The sequence below is a fragment of the Danio rerio genome, chromosome 15 (genome assembly GCF_049306965.1).
Source record: "Danio rerio strain Tuebingen ecotype United States chromosome 15, GRCz12tu, whole genome shotgun sequence".
Classification (NCBI taxonomy): Eukaryota; Metazoa; Chordata; class Actinopteri; order Cypriniformes; family Danionidae; genus Danio; species Danio rerio.
In genome coordinates, this window is record NC_133190.1 from 20,856,427 (window position 1) to 20,874,745 (window position 18,319).

The window sequence follows — 18,319 nt, forward strand, 5'->3', positions numbered from 1 at the left end:
ATTGTTGCTTTCGGTGTGAAGCAATGTATATTTAAATTCACCTTAGACACTTCTAAGATCAAACAAAACACATAATTACTACCTGATATAAATGCTTTTTTATGCTGTTCCGGACGTGATGGTGCAGGAATAGAAAATGTTTCTAAAAAAAGATCCCCTAGCTTGTCACAACTAGTCAGGGCAAAAACCCACATGAGCATGGAGAGAATGTGTAAACTCCGCACAGAAATGTCGGCTGGCTTGGTAAGGACTAAAACCAGTGACGTTCTTGCTGTGGGGCAGCAGCGCTAACCCCTGGGCCACCGTGCCACCCATCTAGGAAAGATATGGAAAGGAAAGGAGTAGGAGTGAAAGGGGGGATTGTTCAAAATGAAGATGACTGTTATGGAACCTAGGGTATTTACAGTGGCTTAGGAATCATCTGATTGGTGAATCACAAATTGAATAATTCGGGACCGGCTGCAAGCAATCATAAGCATGTGATCCTCTCGAAATTAGTTAATAAATAAACTTTACATATTAGAATGTGAATACAATTCTATCAGATGACCTAACTAGCTCTATTTGGATTAATTTAGATTATTTGGGCTAATTTTATAGAGGAGTGAATCATGCATTAAATACAATAAACTAATTACAGCGCAGATAAATATAGCTAAGATAAAAATGAATAAATTGTGTTTTATATTTTTTTGAGTGATCAAACAGTATTCAGGGACAGAAATCGAATAAATAACACTGCAAATTCTTCATTGCATAAATGATTCAATAAAATTAATCTTTTGTTAAAAAAAATTAATCAAACAGTACAGTTTCTTGTGCCTGAATACTTTAAAATTTGCCCATAAATGAAAATTCAGTAATAATTTACTTAGTCTTAGCCTTTACTTATTACAAACCTTTCTGATTTTCTTTCTTCTGTTGAACACAAAAAAGATACAGCATTTGAAAAAAGCTGGAAACCTGTAAGCATTGACTTCCGTAGTGTTTGTACGGTCTGAAACAAGTTTTTTTTTAGCTTTCTTCAAAATATCTTATTATTTGCTCAACAGAAGAAAGAAACTCTTTAGGATTTGAAACAACTTGATAGTGATTAAATAGTGACAGAATTTAAATTTTTGTCTGAACTACCCCTTTATTATCTCTTGAAATGCTCTAACAGTCACAGGCCTTAAAATACATATAAATGTCATTTTATCAACCCAGGCTCATTCTGAAAACGTAGCGCTATATATATTTCTGCAGATCGCATATTTGTCCCAGTAGTTGTTTTTTGTAGTTTTTGTTTTCGTGAATCCACCACATTTGACATTTTGAGATCTCAAATTTCTCTCTCGATTGCCATTTGCGCCTGCTGTTCTCGTGTAAATCCACCAGAGGCCACTGTCGACTGACTGACTGACTGATTGACTGACCCAGCCTCATTCATTTATTTATTTTCTTTTCGACTTAGTCCCTTTTATTAATCTGGGGTCGCCACAGCGGAATGAACCGCCAAGTTATCCAGCACATGTTTTACACAGTGGATACCCTTCCAGCTGCAACCCGTCACTGGGAAACATCCATACACACTCATTCGCACACATACACTACGGACAATTTAGCCTACCCAATTCACCTATAGCACGTCTTTAGACTTGTGGGGAAAACTGGAGAACTCAGAGGAAACCCACGCAGAGCCGGGAAAAAATGCAAACTCCACAAGGAGATGCCAATGACCCAGCCGAGGCTCAAACCAGTGATCTTCTTGCTGTGAGGCAGTTGTGCTACCCACTGTGCCACCATGACGCCCTGACCCACCCTCCTCCTTCCCTAAACCCAACCAATAGTGTTTTCAAAAACATCGATTGACCCGCCCACCCACTACCTTAAACCCAACCGACAGTTTTAAAAAGCAATCCAAAAAAAGAAAATCCCTTGCCTGATTTTTACCACACTTTTACACTGTTATTTACTTGTTTATTTATTTTTTTTGGTTTCTTTTTTCGTCTTACTCTGGAACCATTCTTGACTAGACAGGAACCCTGTCGTCGTGGCCACACCTCTCTGTGTCTCAAGTCTGCAGACATACATGTCGAGCTAACTGGACAAACTGGTAACAGCGAAAAAGTTGTCCATATGGAGGTAAGTGGTCAGCTGGTAAGCACGAAAAAGGAATGGCATCATACCGCCCAGCAGCTTTGTTTTAAAGATGAAATGCAGCCATACGTACTTCTGGCTACATAATTTACTATCTCCAGAAATGTATGCAGGGCTACAATTTCAGAATGATCCCATTTTGTATTGTACTCTATAACTTCACAAATCACATGTGTTCTGAACTGTGACTCCTGACCAGTTATAATCCTGACTCAGCTATGTGACAACAGCGAATATGCACATTACGATATCTATGCTATAGTGAAACAATATATCGTGCAGCCTTATATCCCTCTCAGGCTCAAATTAATTTTTAGAAACAGGAAAAATCTAATATTTGGGGAAAATTATCATATAGGGTAGAACAATAGAATCCTGACTTTTTTTTTTGAGACCTTTACATGCAAGGCGTTCTGGGATGTTGCAGATTTGCAACATTGGCTCAGTATGGTAATTAGACACTGACGACTGAATATGATATGAATAATAACTTTTCAAACAATGTAACAAATTGCTTTCCAGTGGCAGAACATCAACAAAAACAATATGGGATCCAAATCCAATATCTCAAATCCTCATTGAGTAGGTCATATTTCTAAGTCACTTTGTCATGTGGTACTCCAAGAAACTATTTTTTTTTTGTGTGTGTCATCCGGTGAGCAAGTGGGGAAACTGTTTGTTGCTAATGGACAACCAAGTCCTGCAGTGGTACTTCAGAGTAAAAAAAAAACTGTACAAAATAAAATATGTATCTGGAGTAATAAGGTAGTTCGTTTTTAACTGTTGCAAATCAGCAATGCCTGCCTTAAAAGGGATATCTAATGGACATATGGTCAACAATAATTTTTCTGTACAGAATCATCATGAAATACACATTCAGGTAAAAATAACCAGCATATCAAAGCACAAACTTTGCAGCAAAGAGGAGGACCCCTCTAAAAAGGTTCAAAGGTATGTTGAAAGGAAATGAGGAACTGTGAAAGTTACTGAAACATGCTCGAAACTGAGAAAAAATAAAATAAACCATTGAGAACAACCACTTGCAGCATCTACTGTAGCATTTTTGGAGGGGATTTTCTAATTTGGATATAATTGTACACTGGTAGCAGCATATCCAAAGCAACACGAGATGAAAAGCCGTCAATGTAGAGCGTCTGTAAACCCGCTGCTTGTCAAAATGTTTAGACTGAACATAAAAGAGCGAGATTGTCGTACCCAGTGATCGCTCTGGGGAAATGTTTTTCAGCTCCAGAGCTTTTGATGTCATTTCCATGGTTGGCAGGACACGGCATCAACTTTTTTCTCTCTCTCTCTTTTCTCCTGATTCCATATTCACCACGGAAGATAATTTGTGCAGTCAGAGCGCAGTGGTTGCTCAAGGGTAACAGTCTCGGTTAAAAATTGGGAATGGATGAATTTTCATGACCTGTCTGGGGGGATTTAATTCTAGAAATGTGACAGGAGTGAGTTCTAATGGCGGGTTAGGGATGAATGCAGTGATCCTGATGTGAGTGAGGGCTAATCCTGCACGTGAGAGGATGGAGCTGGAGCCCGAGTGTTTACCTTCTGCTCATCAGTGTGGATGACATCACCAGCACCATGCAAGCCACATGACACAGTCACATCATATGCACGCACATGATTGGTTGAAAGGAAATTGGAAGAGGTTGCATGAAAGATACAAAAATACAGACACAGATGTAACAATGTGAAAAAAGAGTCAAGGGTTAGAACAAACTGCAGAAGAAACATAAAAAAACCAAGCAACTCAAAATGGTTTTAATCACCACACAGAGAACACAACATTGAGCACAGAAGCAGAGACACGCTGAGCAGGATTTCCACTGAGAGATTGAGCATATGGTCTGCTTTAAAACACAACTCCAAATCTAATGTTGTGTTTTTTATTAAATAAATGTAAACGGTACCAATACAAACCCTTGCAATGTTAGGGTGTTCGTAGTAGTTGCTACAGGATTTCTAAGCAGTTGCTAGGGGGGTTTGGTGGTTGCTATGGTGTTGCTACAGTATGTGCTTTGTGCTTGCTGAAGCATTCTGGGTAGCTAGTTAGTGTCTTGCTTTTTCCTGGTAGTCAACATTTCAGATTAGTAGCCAATGTGTGGCAATGTGGCTGATAAACAGAAGGCAACAGTCAGGTTCCAGAAGTAAAACCTCCACATTTAAGTTCTTCTTAACATTAAATATAACTTATTATTAATTATTAAATATATAATTAATCACAGGCTTAGCTCTGAAGTTGTTAACGGATTGTAAATAATTTGTAGTAAAAAAAAATAAATAAAAAAAAAAATAAAAAAAAACATGTATTTTGAACAAATAAATATTCCTGAAACCAGCACATGTTGCTTTGCCGTTGTCAGGGTGTTTAGTTGTTGCTTTGGAGTTGCTGTTTTGGGTGGTTGATGTGGCATTTCTTTATGATCGCCATATACGTTTCCATTTGGTTGTCAGAATGTTGCATGGTGGCTTAAGAGTAATTCTTCAGCCCAAAGTATACTTTATTATATAACTGTATGTGAGGATCTGTGTATAGTTCACATGATGTGAGTTGCATTTGCATTGCCTTCTCTAAAAATCTAAAAGTTCATCCACTAATGAAGTTTCAGACTGTGTCAGTCAGTTAATTTAGGATTTACAGAAAGACTGATAGTGAAACTTTTCTATGAAGATTCTGACACGACATAAATGAGAAATTAATTTTACTATGTGGTCACTATTGCTTTGTTATTACATATCGTTTTGTACAGTATGCACATTTTCTTTTACAGTATTTGTAAATATTTAATCTAAATCATGCCAAACAATTACTTTATTTATTTTTATTTTTTTAAATTTTTATATATATATGCAAAACTATATTTTAGCCAATCATATCAGTGGTCAATAAGTCAACGATCCATTACATATGCAAAGAATGTGTTTTGGTGAAAGAGTCAAAACAGGACAGAAATAAGTGCGCTACCTGTAAATGATCGTGTATTTTTTATAAGAATATAGCTAAAATTATAAGCAGACATCAAAGAACAGCACAAGATTGAAAACAGGGCAGTTCATGAACCTTTAAAACAAATACGAAGACATGTCTGTCACTTAGAATTTGGTCGTTTGTGCATGTGCAGTGCTCAGCATAACTGAGTAAACCCCATTTTGAAAATGAATATTCTTATCCATTTCTCAGTGAATATAGGCAATGTATTTTGGTTCATTTAAACAAAATTGATTTATTAAACAGATATATTTAATAAAATCAGATTTTAGTCACCAAACTTGTTTACAAATTGAACGATAATACAATTAAATTCAAATTAAATATTACAACCTATAAAAACTATGACCTACAAAATTTCAACTATATTTTTAATTTTTAATTTTTTGCTCCTCTTTCAAATTTGCTTCATTTTAAAATTTAAATTAAATATTTTACTATTACATAAATTTGGGTGTACTAGTTTTTGGTCCAATATTGTAAGTTATTTTGTTAGATAAGCTCCAGATTCATTACTGACTAATCTAATGTATGCAGAAATATAATATTGAATAGCTTTCTATTAAAAATATGAATTTATGAATTTAAAAGATTTTTGAGGGGTGTAATTACATATGCTGAGCAATGTATGCTAAGTACGCATGAAACAAAGTACGGTATACTTTGGGCCGTTGATTTGTGCTAAGCAGATACTCTTTGAGGCTCTGAAGGTGTTCCTCTAGATCAGGGGTGTCCAAACTCGGTCCTGGAGGGCTAGTGTCCTGCAAAGTTTTGCTCCAACTTCCTTCAACACACCTGCTAAGAAGTTTCAAGTATACCTAGAAAGAGCTTGATTAGCTGGTTCAGGTGTGTTTAATTAGGGTTGGAACTAAAATATGCAGGACTGAGTTTGGGCACCTCTGCTCGAGATTGTTGCTTATGTTCTCTATGTTTATTTTGGGTCCTTTTCGTTATATGGGATTTATCTGGGTTTTATCACTTGGAAGGTGAAACATGTGCTCAGCAAATATGATAAGGTATATGTTACACATCCCAGTGTAATATTTGCATTAAAGAGATATTCATAGTTCACAAACTTTATATTTGTGATGTGTTTGATATTTGTGATATATATATAGTTGGACTGGGATTATGTGGTAAACCTAGGAATACAAGAATGCTTTTCCGCAGCCACAAAGCCAGAACACATAAACTTATTACATAAAGAAGGATCTTTCTGGCTTCTGTTTTAAAACAATACAATCATTTCTATTGATCATCATATATCTACAAAACAAACCTGTGTCCTCAGTGTGAAAATGAAAAATCCCATCTAGGGAGCAAATGAAAAGCAAAAAAAAGAAAGAAAATGTTCACTTTTATTTAGTTTGATGCGTTTCGCTGAGGAATTAAATAGCATATCAATTTAAAGACCCAATGAGAACACATGACAGCAAGGTTTTGCAAACTTGCTGATGCTATAGTAACTAAAGACAGATATTAATAGAAGAGAGGGACATTTTTTGTTATAAATAGCATTTGATAGGACAAAAAAAGCTATTTTAGTCAAATCTCACATGCTAACAAATGGATGACATTGAGCAAAAGCTACAAAACTCTCATTTAGATTCCACAGGGTCTTTAAATCATACACAGAAAGCACCCACATAAAAATACTATAGTAATTTAAAGTAAATACTATAGTGTTTTTAAACTATACTATATGTGTATTACTACCCCTGCTGAAAAAAAAAAAACAGCTTGGTTTTAGCTGGTTGACCAGCCTTGTTTTAAAGAGGTTTTAGCCATTTCCAGGCTGGTTTCCAGCCACTTCCAGCTTGGTCTTAGCTGGTCAGGCTGGGAGATGACCAGCTAAAACCAGCTTGACCAGCCTAGCCATCCTGGGAGTCTAGCCAAAACCAGCTATGTCCAGCTTAAACCAGGCTGGTCAAGCTGGTTTTAGCTGAAAATTTTCCAGCCTGACCAACTAAGACCAGGCTGGAAGTGGCTGAAAACCAGCCTGGAAATGGCTAAAACCCCTTTAAAGCCAGGCTGTTTGACCAGCTAAAACCAGCCAAGTCTGGTTTAAACTGTTTTTTGTCAGCAGGGATGTGTATTAGTTTACTTTAGTTTGTACTGCAGTAAAATGTTATTTTTTATATAATATCCAAAAATGTTGTAGGAAAATACATGATAGTTTTTAGTTTGTTTGTATTACTATAGTTGTGTTACCATAGCAACTACAAATTTACCACAGTCAGTTCATTCAAGTACTTTACTATAGCATGGTTGAAAATCACTATAGACCATTTGAATGTGGTGATAAAACTGGCCCATGAACACTTCCTGCTTATTCTGTAACAAAAGACGATTCAAACATTACTTAACGTTAAAACAGCTATCATAACTTTATTTGGCAATATGTGGGCTATTCAGGACTATCTGAAGCTATGGAAATTAAAAATGTAAAACGGGAAACACATTAGGACCATTGTTACTGTTTACATCCCTCAAAATGGTCTATAGCAATTACTATAAATTACTACAGCATTTTTTTTTGTGAGCGCACTAGAAAGGATTTAAGAAATAATAATAAAAAAAGATCACAGACAACTCAAAACACTTACTTGTGTAAGAATAACCTGTAGGATCCAAATGGGGGGAAAATATACAAATGGGAAACAAAATCACATAAAATGACAGGATGAAAAAAAAAAGTCTGAAGATGTCAAAGGGTAAAAGCTTGCAACTAGATCAGACAGTGACACTTTCTCATCTCTCATACTTTACCTGAGTTAGAGTCATTACTCTCTGGACTACATCCTGGATATTTCAGCACTAAATGGGTTTGGTTTCATGCACTGACAGGAAATAAATCCCAGTGCACAAAGTGTTGAGTGTATTATGTGATAATGGAATCTCTGGAAGCCCCAAAAACATCTCGCTCATCACACAAACAACCACCAGGGGGAGAAAGAGGGCAGATGTGTGTGGTGGACGGACGTGAGAAGAATATAAACACAGATCGCTGAAATATTCCTGTAGTGTGCGGTGTTATGATGGATTTTTATTGATGTTTGGTGGAATGTTTGCAGGATCTGATGTCCTGTTTGAGAACAAGATGTTCTGTTCGTACAAGTTGGATGAATCAATTATTAAGTAAAAATCATTTATTTAAGGTGTGACCAGTATAGACTGCATATTTGAATGTGCTTAGCAGCAGTAAACCTGCCAAGTATGTATTATTCATACATATTGATTTGACAATGCAACATGACCATTAACCAATTCTCTCCATGCGCTGAATTACAATCGTACATCATCATTTAGCCCTTTGAGATCTTTATTTAGATGCCCTGAAATTCAAAATGTCCATTTCATGCAGTATTCTTGTCATAGAATAATGTAAATATGCTGAGGAAGTGCTTATATTTAAAGCACATCTATAGTCTATCTATGAATGATTAAAATAACCACCCGGTTTCTCTTCATGATGAATAATACATAACCTGCATATGGGCAAAAAAAGGGGGGTGGACAGCCAAGTGGGAATTGTTTACTGGTTGTCAAAATGTTGCAACTGCATTAAACCACCCAGGTGTTGTCTAGAAAATGTGGTGCTTCAGAACTCGGAGGCGCCACAAAGAGGCTAACAATTACTCTGAGTTCAGTTCAGTTCAGCTGAGAACAGAGTTAAGGTGAGCCAGTCAACCATATCAAGAGCTCGACATAACAGCGACCTGCATGGGAGTGAGGCATAAAAGAAGCATTACTCAAAAAGTACCACGCAAAAAGCATTTGACTGGAGTTTGCATTATGGGGACACAGTTGCTGTCAGCTTTTGTGCTTTATTAAGCATTGTGACACTATAGACCATATGGGATTTTAGAATAGTAATAAAACATATTTAAATATATCACTTAATAATACTACACTGTAAAAAAATGCCTGCTTCTGCACTATTCCATCACATTGTCACAAATATATTAAGTTAACTTAATTGTTTCTTTTGCAAATTTAAGTGGATTGAACATAAAATAATTAAGTTGTCTAAAAAATCCTCAGCAATTGCGTTAATTCAGCTCGTTTTAAATAAGTAGTTTAAACAAGCAGCCAAATGATATTTTGATTGTAATATTACTACTACTACTACAAATAATGATAATAATAATAATAATAATAATAATAATAATAATAGCATTATAATATTTTTTTAATAATATTTTTTCAATAATAATAAGTTTATTATAATTCTACTCATATAAAAATATACAACTACTACTAATAAGAAAAGTATTCTAGAGAGAAATGGTTGATTACCATTTTGTTAGCATATTTATCATTTTGATAGCCAATGGGGCGTTTCCGAAAACCATCGTAGCCAAATAAGGCTGCAAGTTGCAAACATAAAGTTTGTTGATTTGGCTTTTCCCAAATCCATCAATCCAATGAACATGGGCAAACTGCGTCGCAAACTTGTATGCTTGCAACTACACCTCTGGAGCTGTTGCTAAAAACATAGTTCCTGGCTGTGTTCTATTCCCAGTTATCGCCTCTATGCCCTGTTCATTTAGAACATTCTAACATTTAAACTTGGAATGATTTAAAAAGAAAACACTAAAGTCATCTCTTTTAGGGGTAACTTGCTTTCCAAATAATTTTTACAGTTCAGTGTTAGCAATCTTCATGTTTACAATTGCGCTCCTTTCACAGTGCACTTTGAAAACAATGATGTCATTTTGAACAGTAGTGGCTCATGGTGAAAGCTATAGGCGACCTATTATTTAAAAGCAGAATTTATGTTACGTCTCCAAAGCTTGTGAAAAGAAAAAAACATAGCATACGTTATTGCTTTTAATTTATAGTAGGTTATTTATTACATATATGTACCGTATATGACATGGATATGTTGGTTAGAACATTTCTGCAGTTGTTTGCATGTGTCAAACTGTAAAAAAGTAAATAAAAGATAAACAATATCCTGCTTAAAAAATAATAATAATAATACTGATAATAATAAAGTAGTATTTTTTTCATTTACTAATCAGTAGTAAATTTTATATATGAGATTAGAATACGTGTTAGAATACGTGTAAGTGATTTTATGTTTTAGAATAGAATATATATATATATATATATATATATATATATATATATATATATATATATATATATATATATATATATATATATATATATATATATATATATATATAATAGGTCCTATGTGCCATTTACATATATTTCAATTAATATGGAAAGCGAGTGCATGTTTTTACCAAAACTAACATTGGATTTATTTTTTAAATGTGTGTGCATGTAAAACAATATAAGCATCCTTATGGGCATTTTACGGTAACTAATGTGGTTCAAACGATGGATCGAAAGAAAAACTACGGGTTTTGGGAAGCACTCGTCACTACATCGTCATTTTCCCAAAATACAACATTCTATGATAGTTCAGCCTTGAGTTACGCCGGGGGGGGGGGGGGGGGATTTGTATAACCAGAGTTTTTTTTTACAAATAGCTTGCTTAAATTATAGATGTGTACATAAACTAAAGTGTACATTTTTGCTTCATTCTTAGTAAAACATGGTTTGTGTTCATAAGGGTAACGTGTTTATTATTTGACAAGAACTAATTGGTTTGTTAGCTTGTTTCTAGCAAATTTTGCAAATTTTAACGTTCAAATTTGCTATTTTAAGGTCTGAAAAAAAAAACTTTGTGCCCTGGCACTTGGTCTAACAGGGTTGTGCTCATTAACTTAATGAGTTATGGGTGTGTTTTGAGTGCATTAAACTAATCAGATTCTCATCTCCCATTCCCTTTAATTAATTTTGTTTGTTAAGCACAAATATTTGTTTTAAAACAATTTCTAATTAGGGATGATGCGGGGGCGCAGCAGGTAGTGCTGTCGCCTCACAGCACGAAGGTCACTGGTTCGAGCCTTGACTGGGTCAGTTGACATTTCTGTGTGGAGCGCTCTAAACTAAACTTTAGACCAGCTTAGAGTTGGTCAATGCCATGGTCTATTACAGTTCCTCAAAATAGCAACGCACCAACATTGTGCCTTAACACAGCTTTTCACTTCACGTTTAGACTGAAATACCTCCACAAAGTGGCGCAAATGGATTTGCTTTTTAAACAACATGCCTCAAAACATGAAAATTAGGGTTGAGCTGGTCTGAAATACGCAGGGTGTATAATAGGTCCTGTTAACTGTCTAACGTGTTTTGACAGGGCCAACGTGTTTTAGAATGTTGTTACACTTTCAAGTTCTTTTGGTCAATTTACTCAGATATGTTGTCTAGATTTAAATGGTTTTGGCAAGTCATCTGTTGGAAGATTATGGGCCCTATCATACACCCGGCGCAGTGTGGCGCAAGACGCGGCGCAATAGTCTTTTGGTAGTTTCAGCTTGGCGCAAGAGTCGTTTTGAGGCGTTGCGCTACGCTTTTTAAATAGCAAATGCATTAGAGCTCACTTGTGCGCCCATAGGCGTTCTGGTCTAAAAAGGAAGACGTTCTAAGGCGGACCGCTGGCGCGTCACTATTTTGAGAAACTATAACAGATTTTTCATTAGACCAAAACTAACCCGGTCTAAACTCCGGCGCAGAGTTGTGCCTCGCTTACGCACTGCTTAATACGCACAAGAGAGCAATAGGCAAATATCTTTTCATATGAACAAATGTAAATATTAAGGATATATATAGGATATAATAAGAATAGATATAGAATATAAATATAAAGGATTAAAATATTACAAAACATATTATTTTCTAGCCTATATAAATATGAAAAATCACTGCTTTTATGTCTTCTTCATCTCAGGGGGCTTTTTCAGTTCATTCATAACAATTTGCTTTTGTATAATGTTATTATTATTAGCAGTATTATTTATTATATCCATATTTATATTTGTTTTATTAAAAACAAGCTTAGATTTGCCCACCTGTCAGGTTTAAGACCATATGGGGCATGTCAGGTGTATTTGGAAATAACTCAGTATTTTGACCACACTTGGTCATTATTGTTCATTTATTCGTTTGTTAGAAATTAGAACTGAATTTAGAAATAGTTTTGAAACAAATCTTTGCGCTTAACAAATGAAATTAATTATTTAAAGGCTAATTGATGTCTTTGCGTAAAGGTTTCCCTATTCAAGAGCGAAAGTGAAAGTAGATCATTTATCTCTCATTCTCACGCAGTAGATGCTCTGTATAACAGTCTACTGTAAAAAAACTGTCAACTGTTTACTGTTTGCTTGTGAAATGCTAATTTTTTCCACTTATACTTTCTTTGCGTCCTGTAAATAGCGAATGTGCTCTTGGCGCGACGCAGCAGACTCTTAAAGGGAATGGGAGATGAGATTACAATTGGTTATTCTCAAAACACACCTATAACTCATTAAGAAAATAAACTCCACCCTTTTAGACCATGCGCCTTGGCGCAAGGCAGATTTCTCGTCCATAAATTAGCAAAAACACGTCCTGACATGCCCTGAAAGCGTTTGCGCCCTGCATTTTGCGCTTTGCGCATTGACCGTCAAAATAGAGCCCTATATGTTTAAAAGAAAGATTACAGGTTGCTAGATGGATAGCTAGATACTGTAGATAGCTAGATAGCTGGTTGGCTGGCTGGCTGGCTGGCTGGCTGGCTGGCTGGCTGGCTGGCTGGCTGGCTGGATGGATGGATGGATGGATGGATGGATGGATGGATGGATGGATGGATGGATGGATGGATGGATGGATGGATGGATGGATGGATGGATGGATGGATGGATGGATGGATGGATGGATGGATGGATGGATGGATGGATGGATAGATAGATAGATAGATAGATAGATAGATAGATAGATAGATAGATAGATAGATAGATAGATAGATAGATAGATAGATAGATAGATAGATAGATAGATAGATAGATAGATAGATAGATAGATAGATAGATAGATAGATAGATAGATATTCTAAAAACATAAAAAATCTTAATATCATGTCATGCTGTAATGCTATGTTTCGATTCACTTCTAATTCAGTTAAATGAGAGAATTGGTCAAGGTACTGTAAATATGTTAATATTGAAACTAATTAAGTCATTTCTCTGGGCTCTTTAGCACATTGAGCACAGACTGTATCTTTGAGCATCTGCGTCAGCCAAAGATTTCACACTAGCTGGTGATAAGGTGTGTGGGCCGTCACGGCACGCTGCGCTGGTGCTGATGGAACCATGGGGTCCTGAGAGAGAGAGAGAGAGGAACGTGATACTCACGAACATGCTCGGTTTTGAAGACCATTGACGGGCTGCTGTCGCCTTCGCCCTTGCCGTTGATAGCAGACATCTTGACTTCGTAATCGGTTTCGGGTTTAAGGCCAGTGACTGTGACTGAACTCAGTCCTGCAGGGAAGCAGCAAGAAGTAGATTTAATCAAAAACCCATTCATTAATTCATAAACAACAGCATGCATGTTAGATGGGCAGCAAAATAACTTGCCACGAAACATAGCAGAAATACATTTAACATTTAAAGCTACAGACGAGATATTTTTCATTCACTCTCATTCCTTTTGTTATATCGTTCACTAACCCTCAAAATCTTTATAACATTAATTACTTTGCAGAATATAAGTTACTTAAAATAAAAAAGGGGGTCCTTTTTAAGTCTTAAAGTGCTGGTAGTCATTTACTTGCATTTATGAATCTAAAAAGAATGAAGTTTTAAGTATATTTGGCTCCTTTAAAAAACTAAACATGAGAAAATATCAATCCTGCCAAAGTTTAAAAAATGATGTGTTAATTTGATGATAGGTATGACTAGTGTTGGCATGGATGTAAAGTTCAGCCAAAAATGAAAATGTACTTTGTGTTTCCTCACTCTCAAGTGGCTCCAAACCTTCATGTGTTTCTTCATTCTTTTCAACACTAAAGATATTGTGAATAAAGCTGAAAATCTGTAACCATTGGCTTCCATAGTAGGAAAAACAAATACTATGGAATTCAATGTTTACTGGTTTTCAACATTCTGCAAAATATCTTATTTTGTGTTTAACAGACAAAAAGAAACTCATAAATGTGTGAAACAAGTAAAAGTGGAATGACTGCGAGTGGAATTTTGAGAGCTGTCATTTTCATTACACCCTACATGATTTGTGGAGAAATCATGCTCACAAATGAGCTAAAGTATTCAAAACTTTTCCTGTTTTCTCTAAAGCTAGAAATCAAGAGTCTACACGCATTTGCATGGCAACAAAGAACACAAATATGTCATTGGTCAATGGCTTTTCTCTGGTTTTGAACAAAACATTTGGGATAATGTTTTATCCCAATACAGTTAAGGTTAGAATTATTACCCCCCCAGAAATTTTGGCCCTTTGTTTGTTTTTTTTCCCCAATTTCTGTTTAATGGAGAGAAGATTTATTTCAGCACATTTCTAAACAAAATAGTTTTTATAACCCATTTCTAATAACTGATTTATTTTATTTTTGTCATGATGACAGCACAAAATATTTTACTAGATATTTTTCAAGACACTTCTTTACAGCTTAAAGTGACATTTAAAGGCTTAACTAGGTTAATTAGGGTAACTAGGCAGGTTAGGGAGATTAGGCAAGTTATTGTAAAACGATGGTTTGTCTTGTAGACTATCCAAAAGAGAAATAGCTTAAAGGGTTAAAAATTTTGAATTTTTAAATTAAATTTTAAATTAAATTTTTAATACTGCTTTTATTCTAGCTGAAATAAAAACAAAAAAGACTTTCTCTAGAAGAAAAAATATTGGGAAATATTTTAAAAAAGAAAAAAAATAATCAAAGGGGGGTTAATAATTCTGACTTCCACTGTACATAAGTCAGCAAAATATAACACAGTTCTAGTGGTTTTTGAATAATTTAATGGGAAAAAAAATCTTACAAACTGACCCTTAAATTTCTATATCATACTGCTGAACTAATAAACAAATGCTGAGTTCACACCAATCGTGGAGTTGTAAAGATGCAAAATGCAAGTTCAAATAATTAAACTCGTAAACTTTGCACGAGGAAAAAAACATCCTACGATTTAACTAGAGCGATTTATGCAGTGCTCCACGTTCGGTGTGAACACAGCATAACTAGAGCAAAAATAAAGCAAAAACGTCACACTTAGCTGCTTAAAACAGGATAAATGGCACTGATGAAATGAAACCGTGGTAAGACAGATTGGACCAATATTGGTCGTAACTACGCATGGGCTGGTATAAGATTCCTTGATGGTATAATAACCTTAAATGAAAATTTTATGGTTTTATGGTATTTTAATTACTGCTCCAAAACATGTTCATTTTAAAAGTCTGGGTAAAAACACATTTTCCCCATTAAACACAAAACATTTTATTTTAAGAAATGTTTTAAATATTTTGAACAGTGAACATGTCCGTCTAAATGTTTAAAATAAATCACAGACCTCTTCTGTCTTCATTAGTTTCAAAAACACCAATTTCTTTACAACTTGAAAAGGGTTTTTTGGGTATATTTCTTTTCTGTGTGTATATAGTAAACCGCTGCACTGTTTAAATGTTTAGCATGTTAAGATGTTGGTTTATAAGTGATTTGTTTTTCAGATGTTTGGTGAATCGTGGGCTGACCAGTAGCTCTTGATGTTGAGTGTACTTTCCTGCTTGATATACTATTGCTCTAAAAAACGAAATAAAATAGTTATAAAAAATAAAACATAGGAGCATCCTAGCAGTTCTAAAACCTTGACTTTTACAAACTGAGGTAAACCTTACATGGAAACTGGTTATCATCCCATGTCAAGTCACAGCATAATTACAGCATAACAAAATGCTTTAAATAGGCCTAATCAGAATCGGTACATGACAGGAGGTGTGTCCATGTACGGCCATGGTCTGACTCTGTGCAGTTAGTATTAGTGCATTGAAACAGTATAAAATCAATACTGTTTCATCTCAGGATGTTGAGATTTCATTTAAAACAATGGCTTCCTGCTTCACTTGATGAGCTGGACTGAACTTACCGTCTTTCACCTCATAGACTCGCTGCACCCATTTCCCTCGGCCCACGGCTCTCCACTCGGCTCGGTACTTGAGCACAGGAACTCCTCCAGTGGACTCGGGCTCTTCGAAAAGCACCTGAGCTGTGCTGGAGTACGGCTGCACTTCACCGATGGACGGCGCCGAGGGCACATCTGCACCACAGGGGAGACACTTCAAAACACACAGTGGAGAAAACTGCACTTTAACAGCTTATGCCCAATTATATGGCCTGATTGTAACGCTTTAAACACAGAGTTATGATGGCTGGAGAAAAATTCTGAGCTATTGTATTGCACTTTACCGAACAAAAGCTAGAATTGCAAGCAATTACGGAAAAAAATCCACTACCTTGAAAGCAAAACGCATCCAAACACTCAATGTCAATGTGATTTGCTACCACTGTAAATTACTGTATTTTGTTTTTTTTTTGTGATCAATAGAGAGAGAAACAGACCAGCTGGGATCATGATGAACTCTCTGGATTCGGTCCCGATCTCGTTGGAGGTAGTGCAGTTGTAGTTGCCAAAGTCGCTCTGAGACTCTGGATTGACCTGGGAGGGATCAAGCGAATGCATTAACCTCTAGTCTCCATCTCAGCATTTATCTTTCAAACATGCATTTTATCACTGTCGTTCCATTAGATGTGTATTTACTCCTGACGGTGTGCTCTCTGTGCTAAAATATTGATAAGGTGCATAGGCTGCAGTAAAGCCCTACAGCAATACTATCCCGTCCTGGGTGAAGCTCACGAAAAACAGGTGTAAGGTCATATTTCAGCCCAAAACCAAAATAGAAGTGGGTATAAAGTTAGTAAGTACTGTATTGTGTTTTCTAATACGGAAAATGAAGCTTGATTTAAAAACAAAAGACAAAAAAAGAAACATTAAAACTGTAGCTGACGAATGTATCATTGTTTTAAGCAAATTATTCCAGTGAACAAATTGTTCTTGCACATGCTGGCTCCAATTTAATTCACATGACATGTTCAACTGCTTTCCTGCCCTCAAAAACTAACAACATGAGTCAAAAGCATTTAAACTCATGCTGTAAGAGAAAGAAACACAGCAATTGTTGAATCTACTTAATCAATATATTCAGTATATGCATTGCTTGTAAAATTAGCTTTTATTTTATACTTTTTTAAACTCTAAGTAACTCTGTTAAGCATTTTTGTCATTATTATTATTACCATTAGGTGATGCAGTGGGTAGTATTCTTGCCTCACAGCAAGAATGCCGCTGGTTTGAGCTTCGGCTGGGTCAGTTGGTGTTTCTGTGTGGAGTTTGCATGTTCTCCCCGTGTTTGCAAGGGTTTCCTCCGGGTGCTCCGGTTTCCCCCACAGTCCAAAGACATCCGGTACAGGTGAATTGGGTAGGCTAAATTGTCCGTAGTGTATGAATGTGAATGAATGTGTATGTATGTTCTCCAGAGATAGGTTGCAGCTGGAAGGGCATCCGCTGCATAAAACATATGCTGGATAAGTTGGCGGTTCATTCCACTGTGGCGACCCCGGATTAATAAAGGGACTAAGCCGAAAAGAAAATGAATGAATGAATTATTACCAATATTTTAATATTACTTTAATTGCATTTTACTATTATTATTTTCGCCATTTCAGTTTATTCCAATATTTAATTTCCTGATTTACTTTTTTGCATTCATTCTCCTTCGGCTTAGTCCCTTATTTATCAGGGGTCGCCACAGCAGAATGAACCACCAACTATCTCAGCATATATTTTACGCAGTGGATTACCTTCCAGCTGCAACCCACTACTAGGAAACAACCATACACTCTCACACTCAAACACTATGGACAGTTTAGCTTATTCAGATCAGCTGTAGCGTATTTATTTGGGCTGTGGGGGAAACCGGAGCACCTGGAGGAAATCCACGCAAACACAGTGAGAACATGCAAACTCCACACAGAAATGCTAACTGGGCCAGTCGGGACTTCTTGCTATGAGGCAACAGTGTTAACCACTGAGCCACAGTGCCGCCCATAATTTTATTATGTACTGTATATATTATTAAAGTTCACATTGTTAATAAAAATTGCTTTTATTTGATACTTTTTTTTTACTTCTTTTAATGTTAGGTAACTCTGTTAAGCATTTTTGTCATTATTATTATTATTATTATTATTATTTTATAAAATAATTT

The 18,319-nt window shown here is 35.8% G+C and overlaps 1 protein-coding gene across 51 annotated transcripts in view; it reads right to left on the reverse strand.

The window, feature by feature from the left end:
• Positions 1 to 18,319, reverse strand: part of ncam1b (neural cell adhesion molecule 1b) — a 207,903-nt gene that overhangs the window by 45,875 nt on the left and 143,709 nt on the right. For 33 of the 51 annotated variants that reach the window (XR_012390357.1, XR_012390348.1, XR_012390347.1 and 30 more), the window contains 3 exons: positions 16,614 to 16,710; positions 16,141 to 16,311; positions 13,399 to 13,524 (listed from right to left, as the gene is read on the reverse strand). Coding sequence is in view for 31 of the 51 variants with exons in the window: in XM_068213451.1 (XP_068069552.1) it covers positions 13,399 to 13,524; positions 16,141 to 16,311; positions 16,614 to 16,710 (394 nt within the window). In the remaining 20 variants the exon portion in view is untranslated. 51 annotated transcript variants of the gene reach the window in all.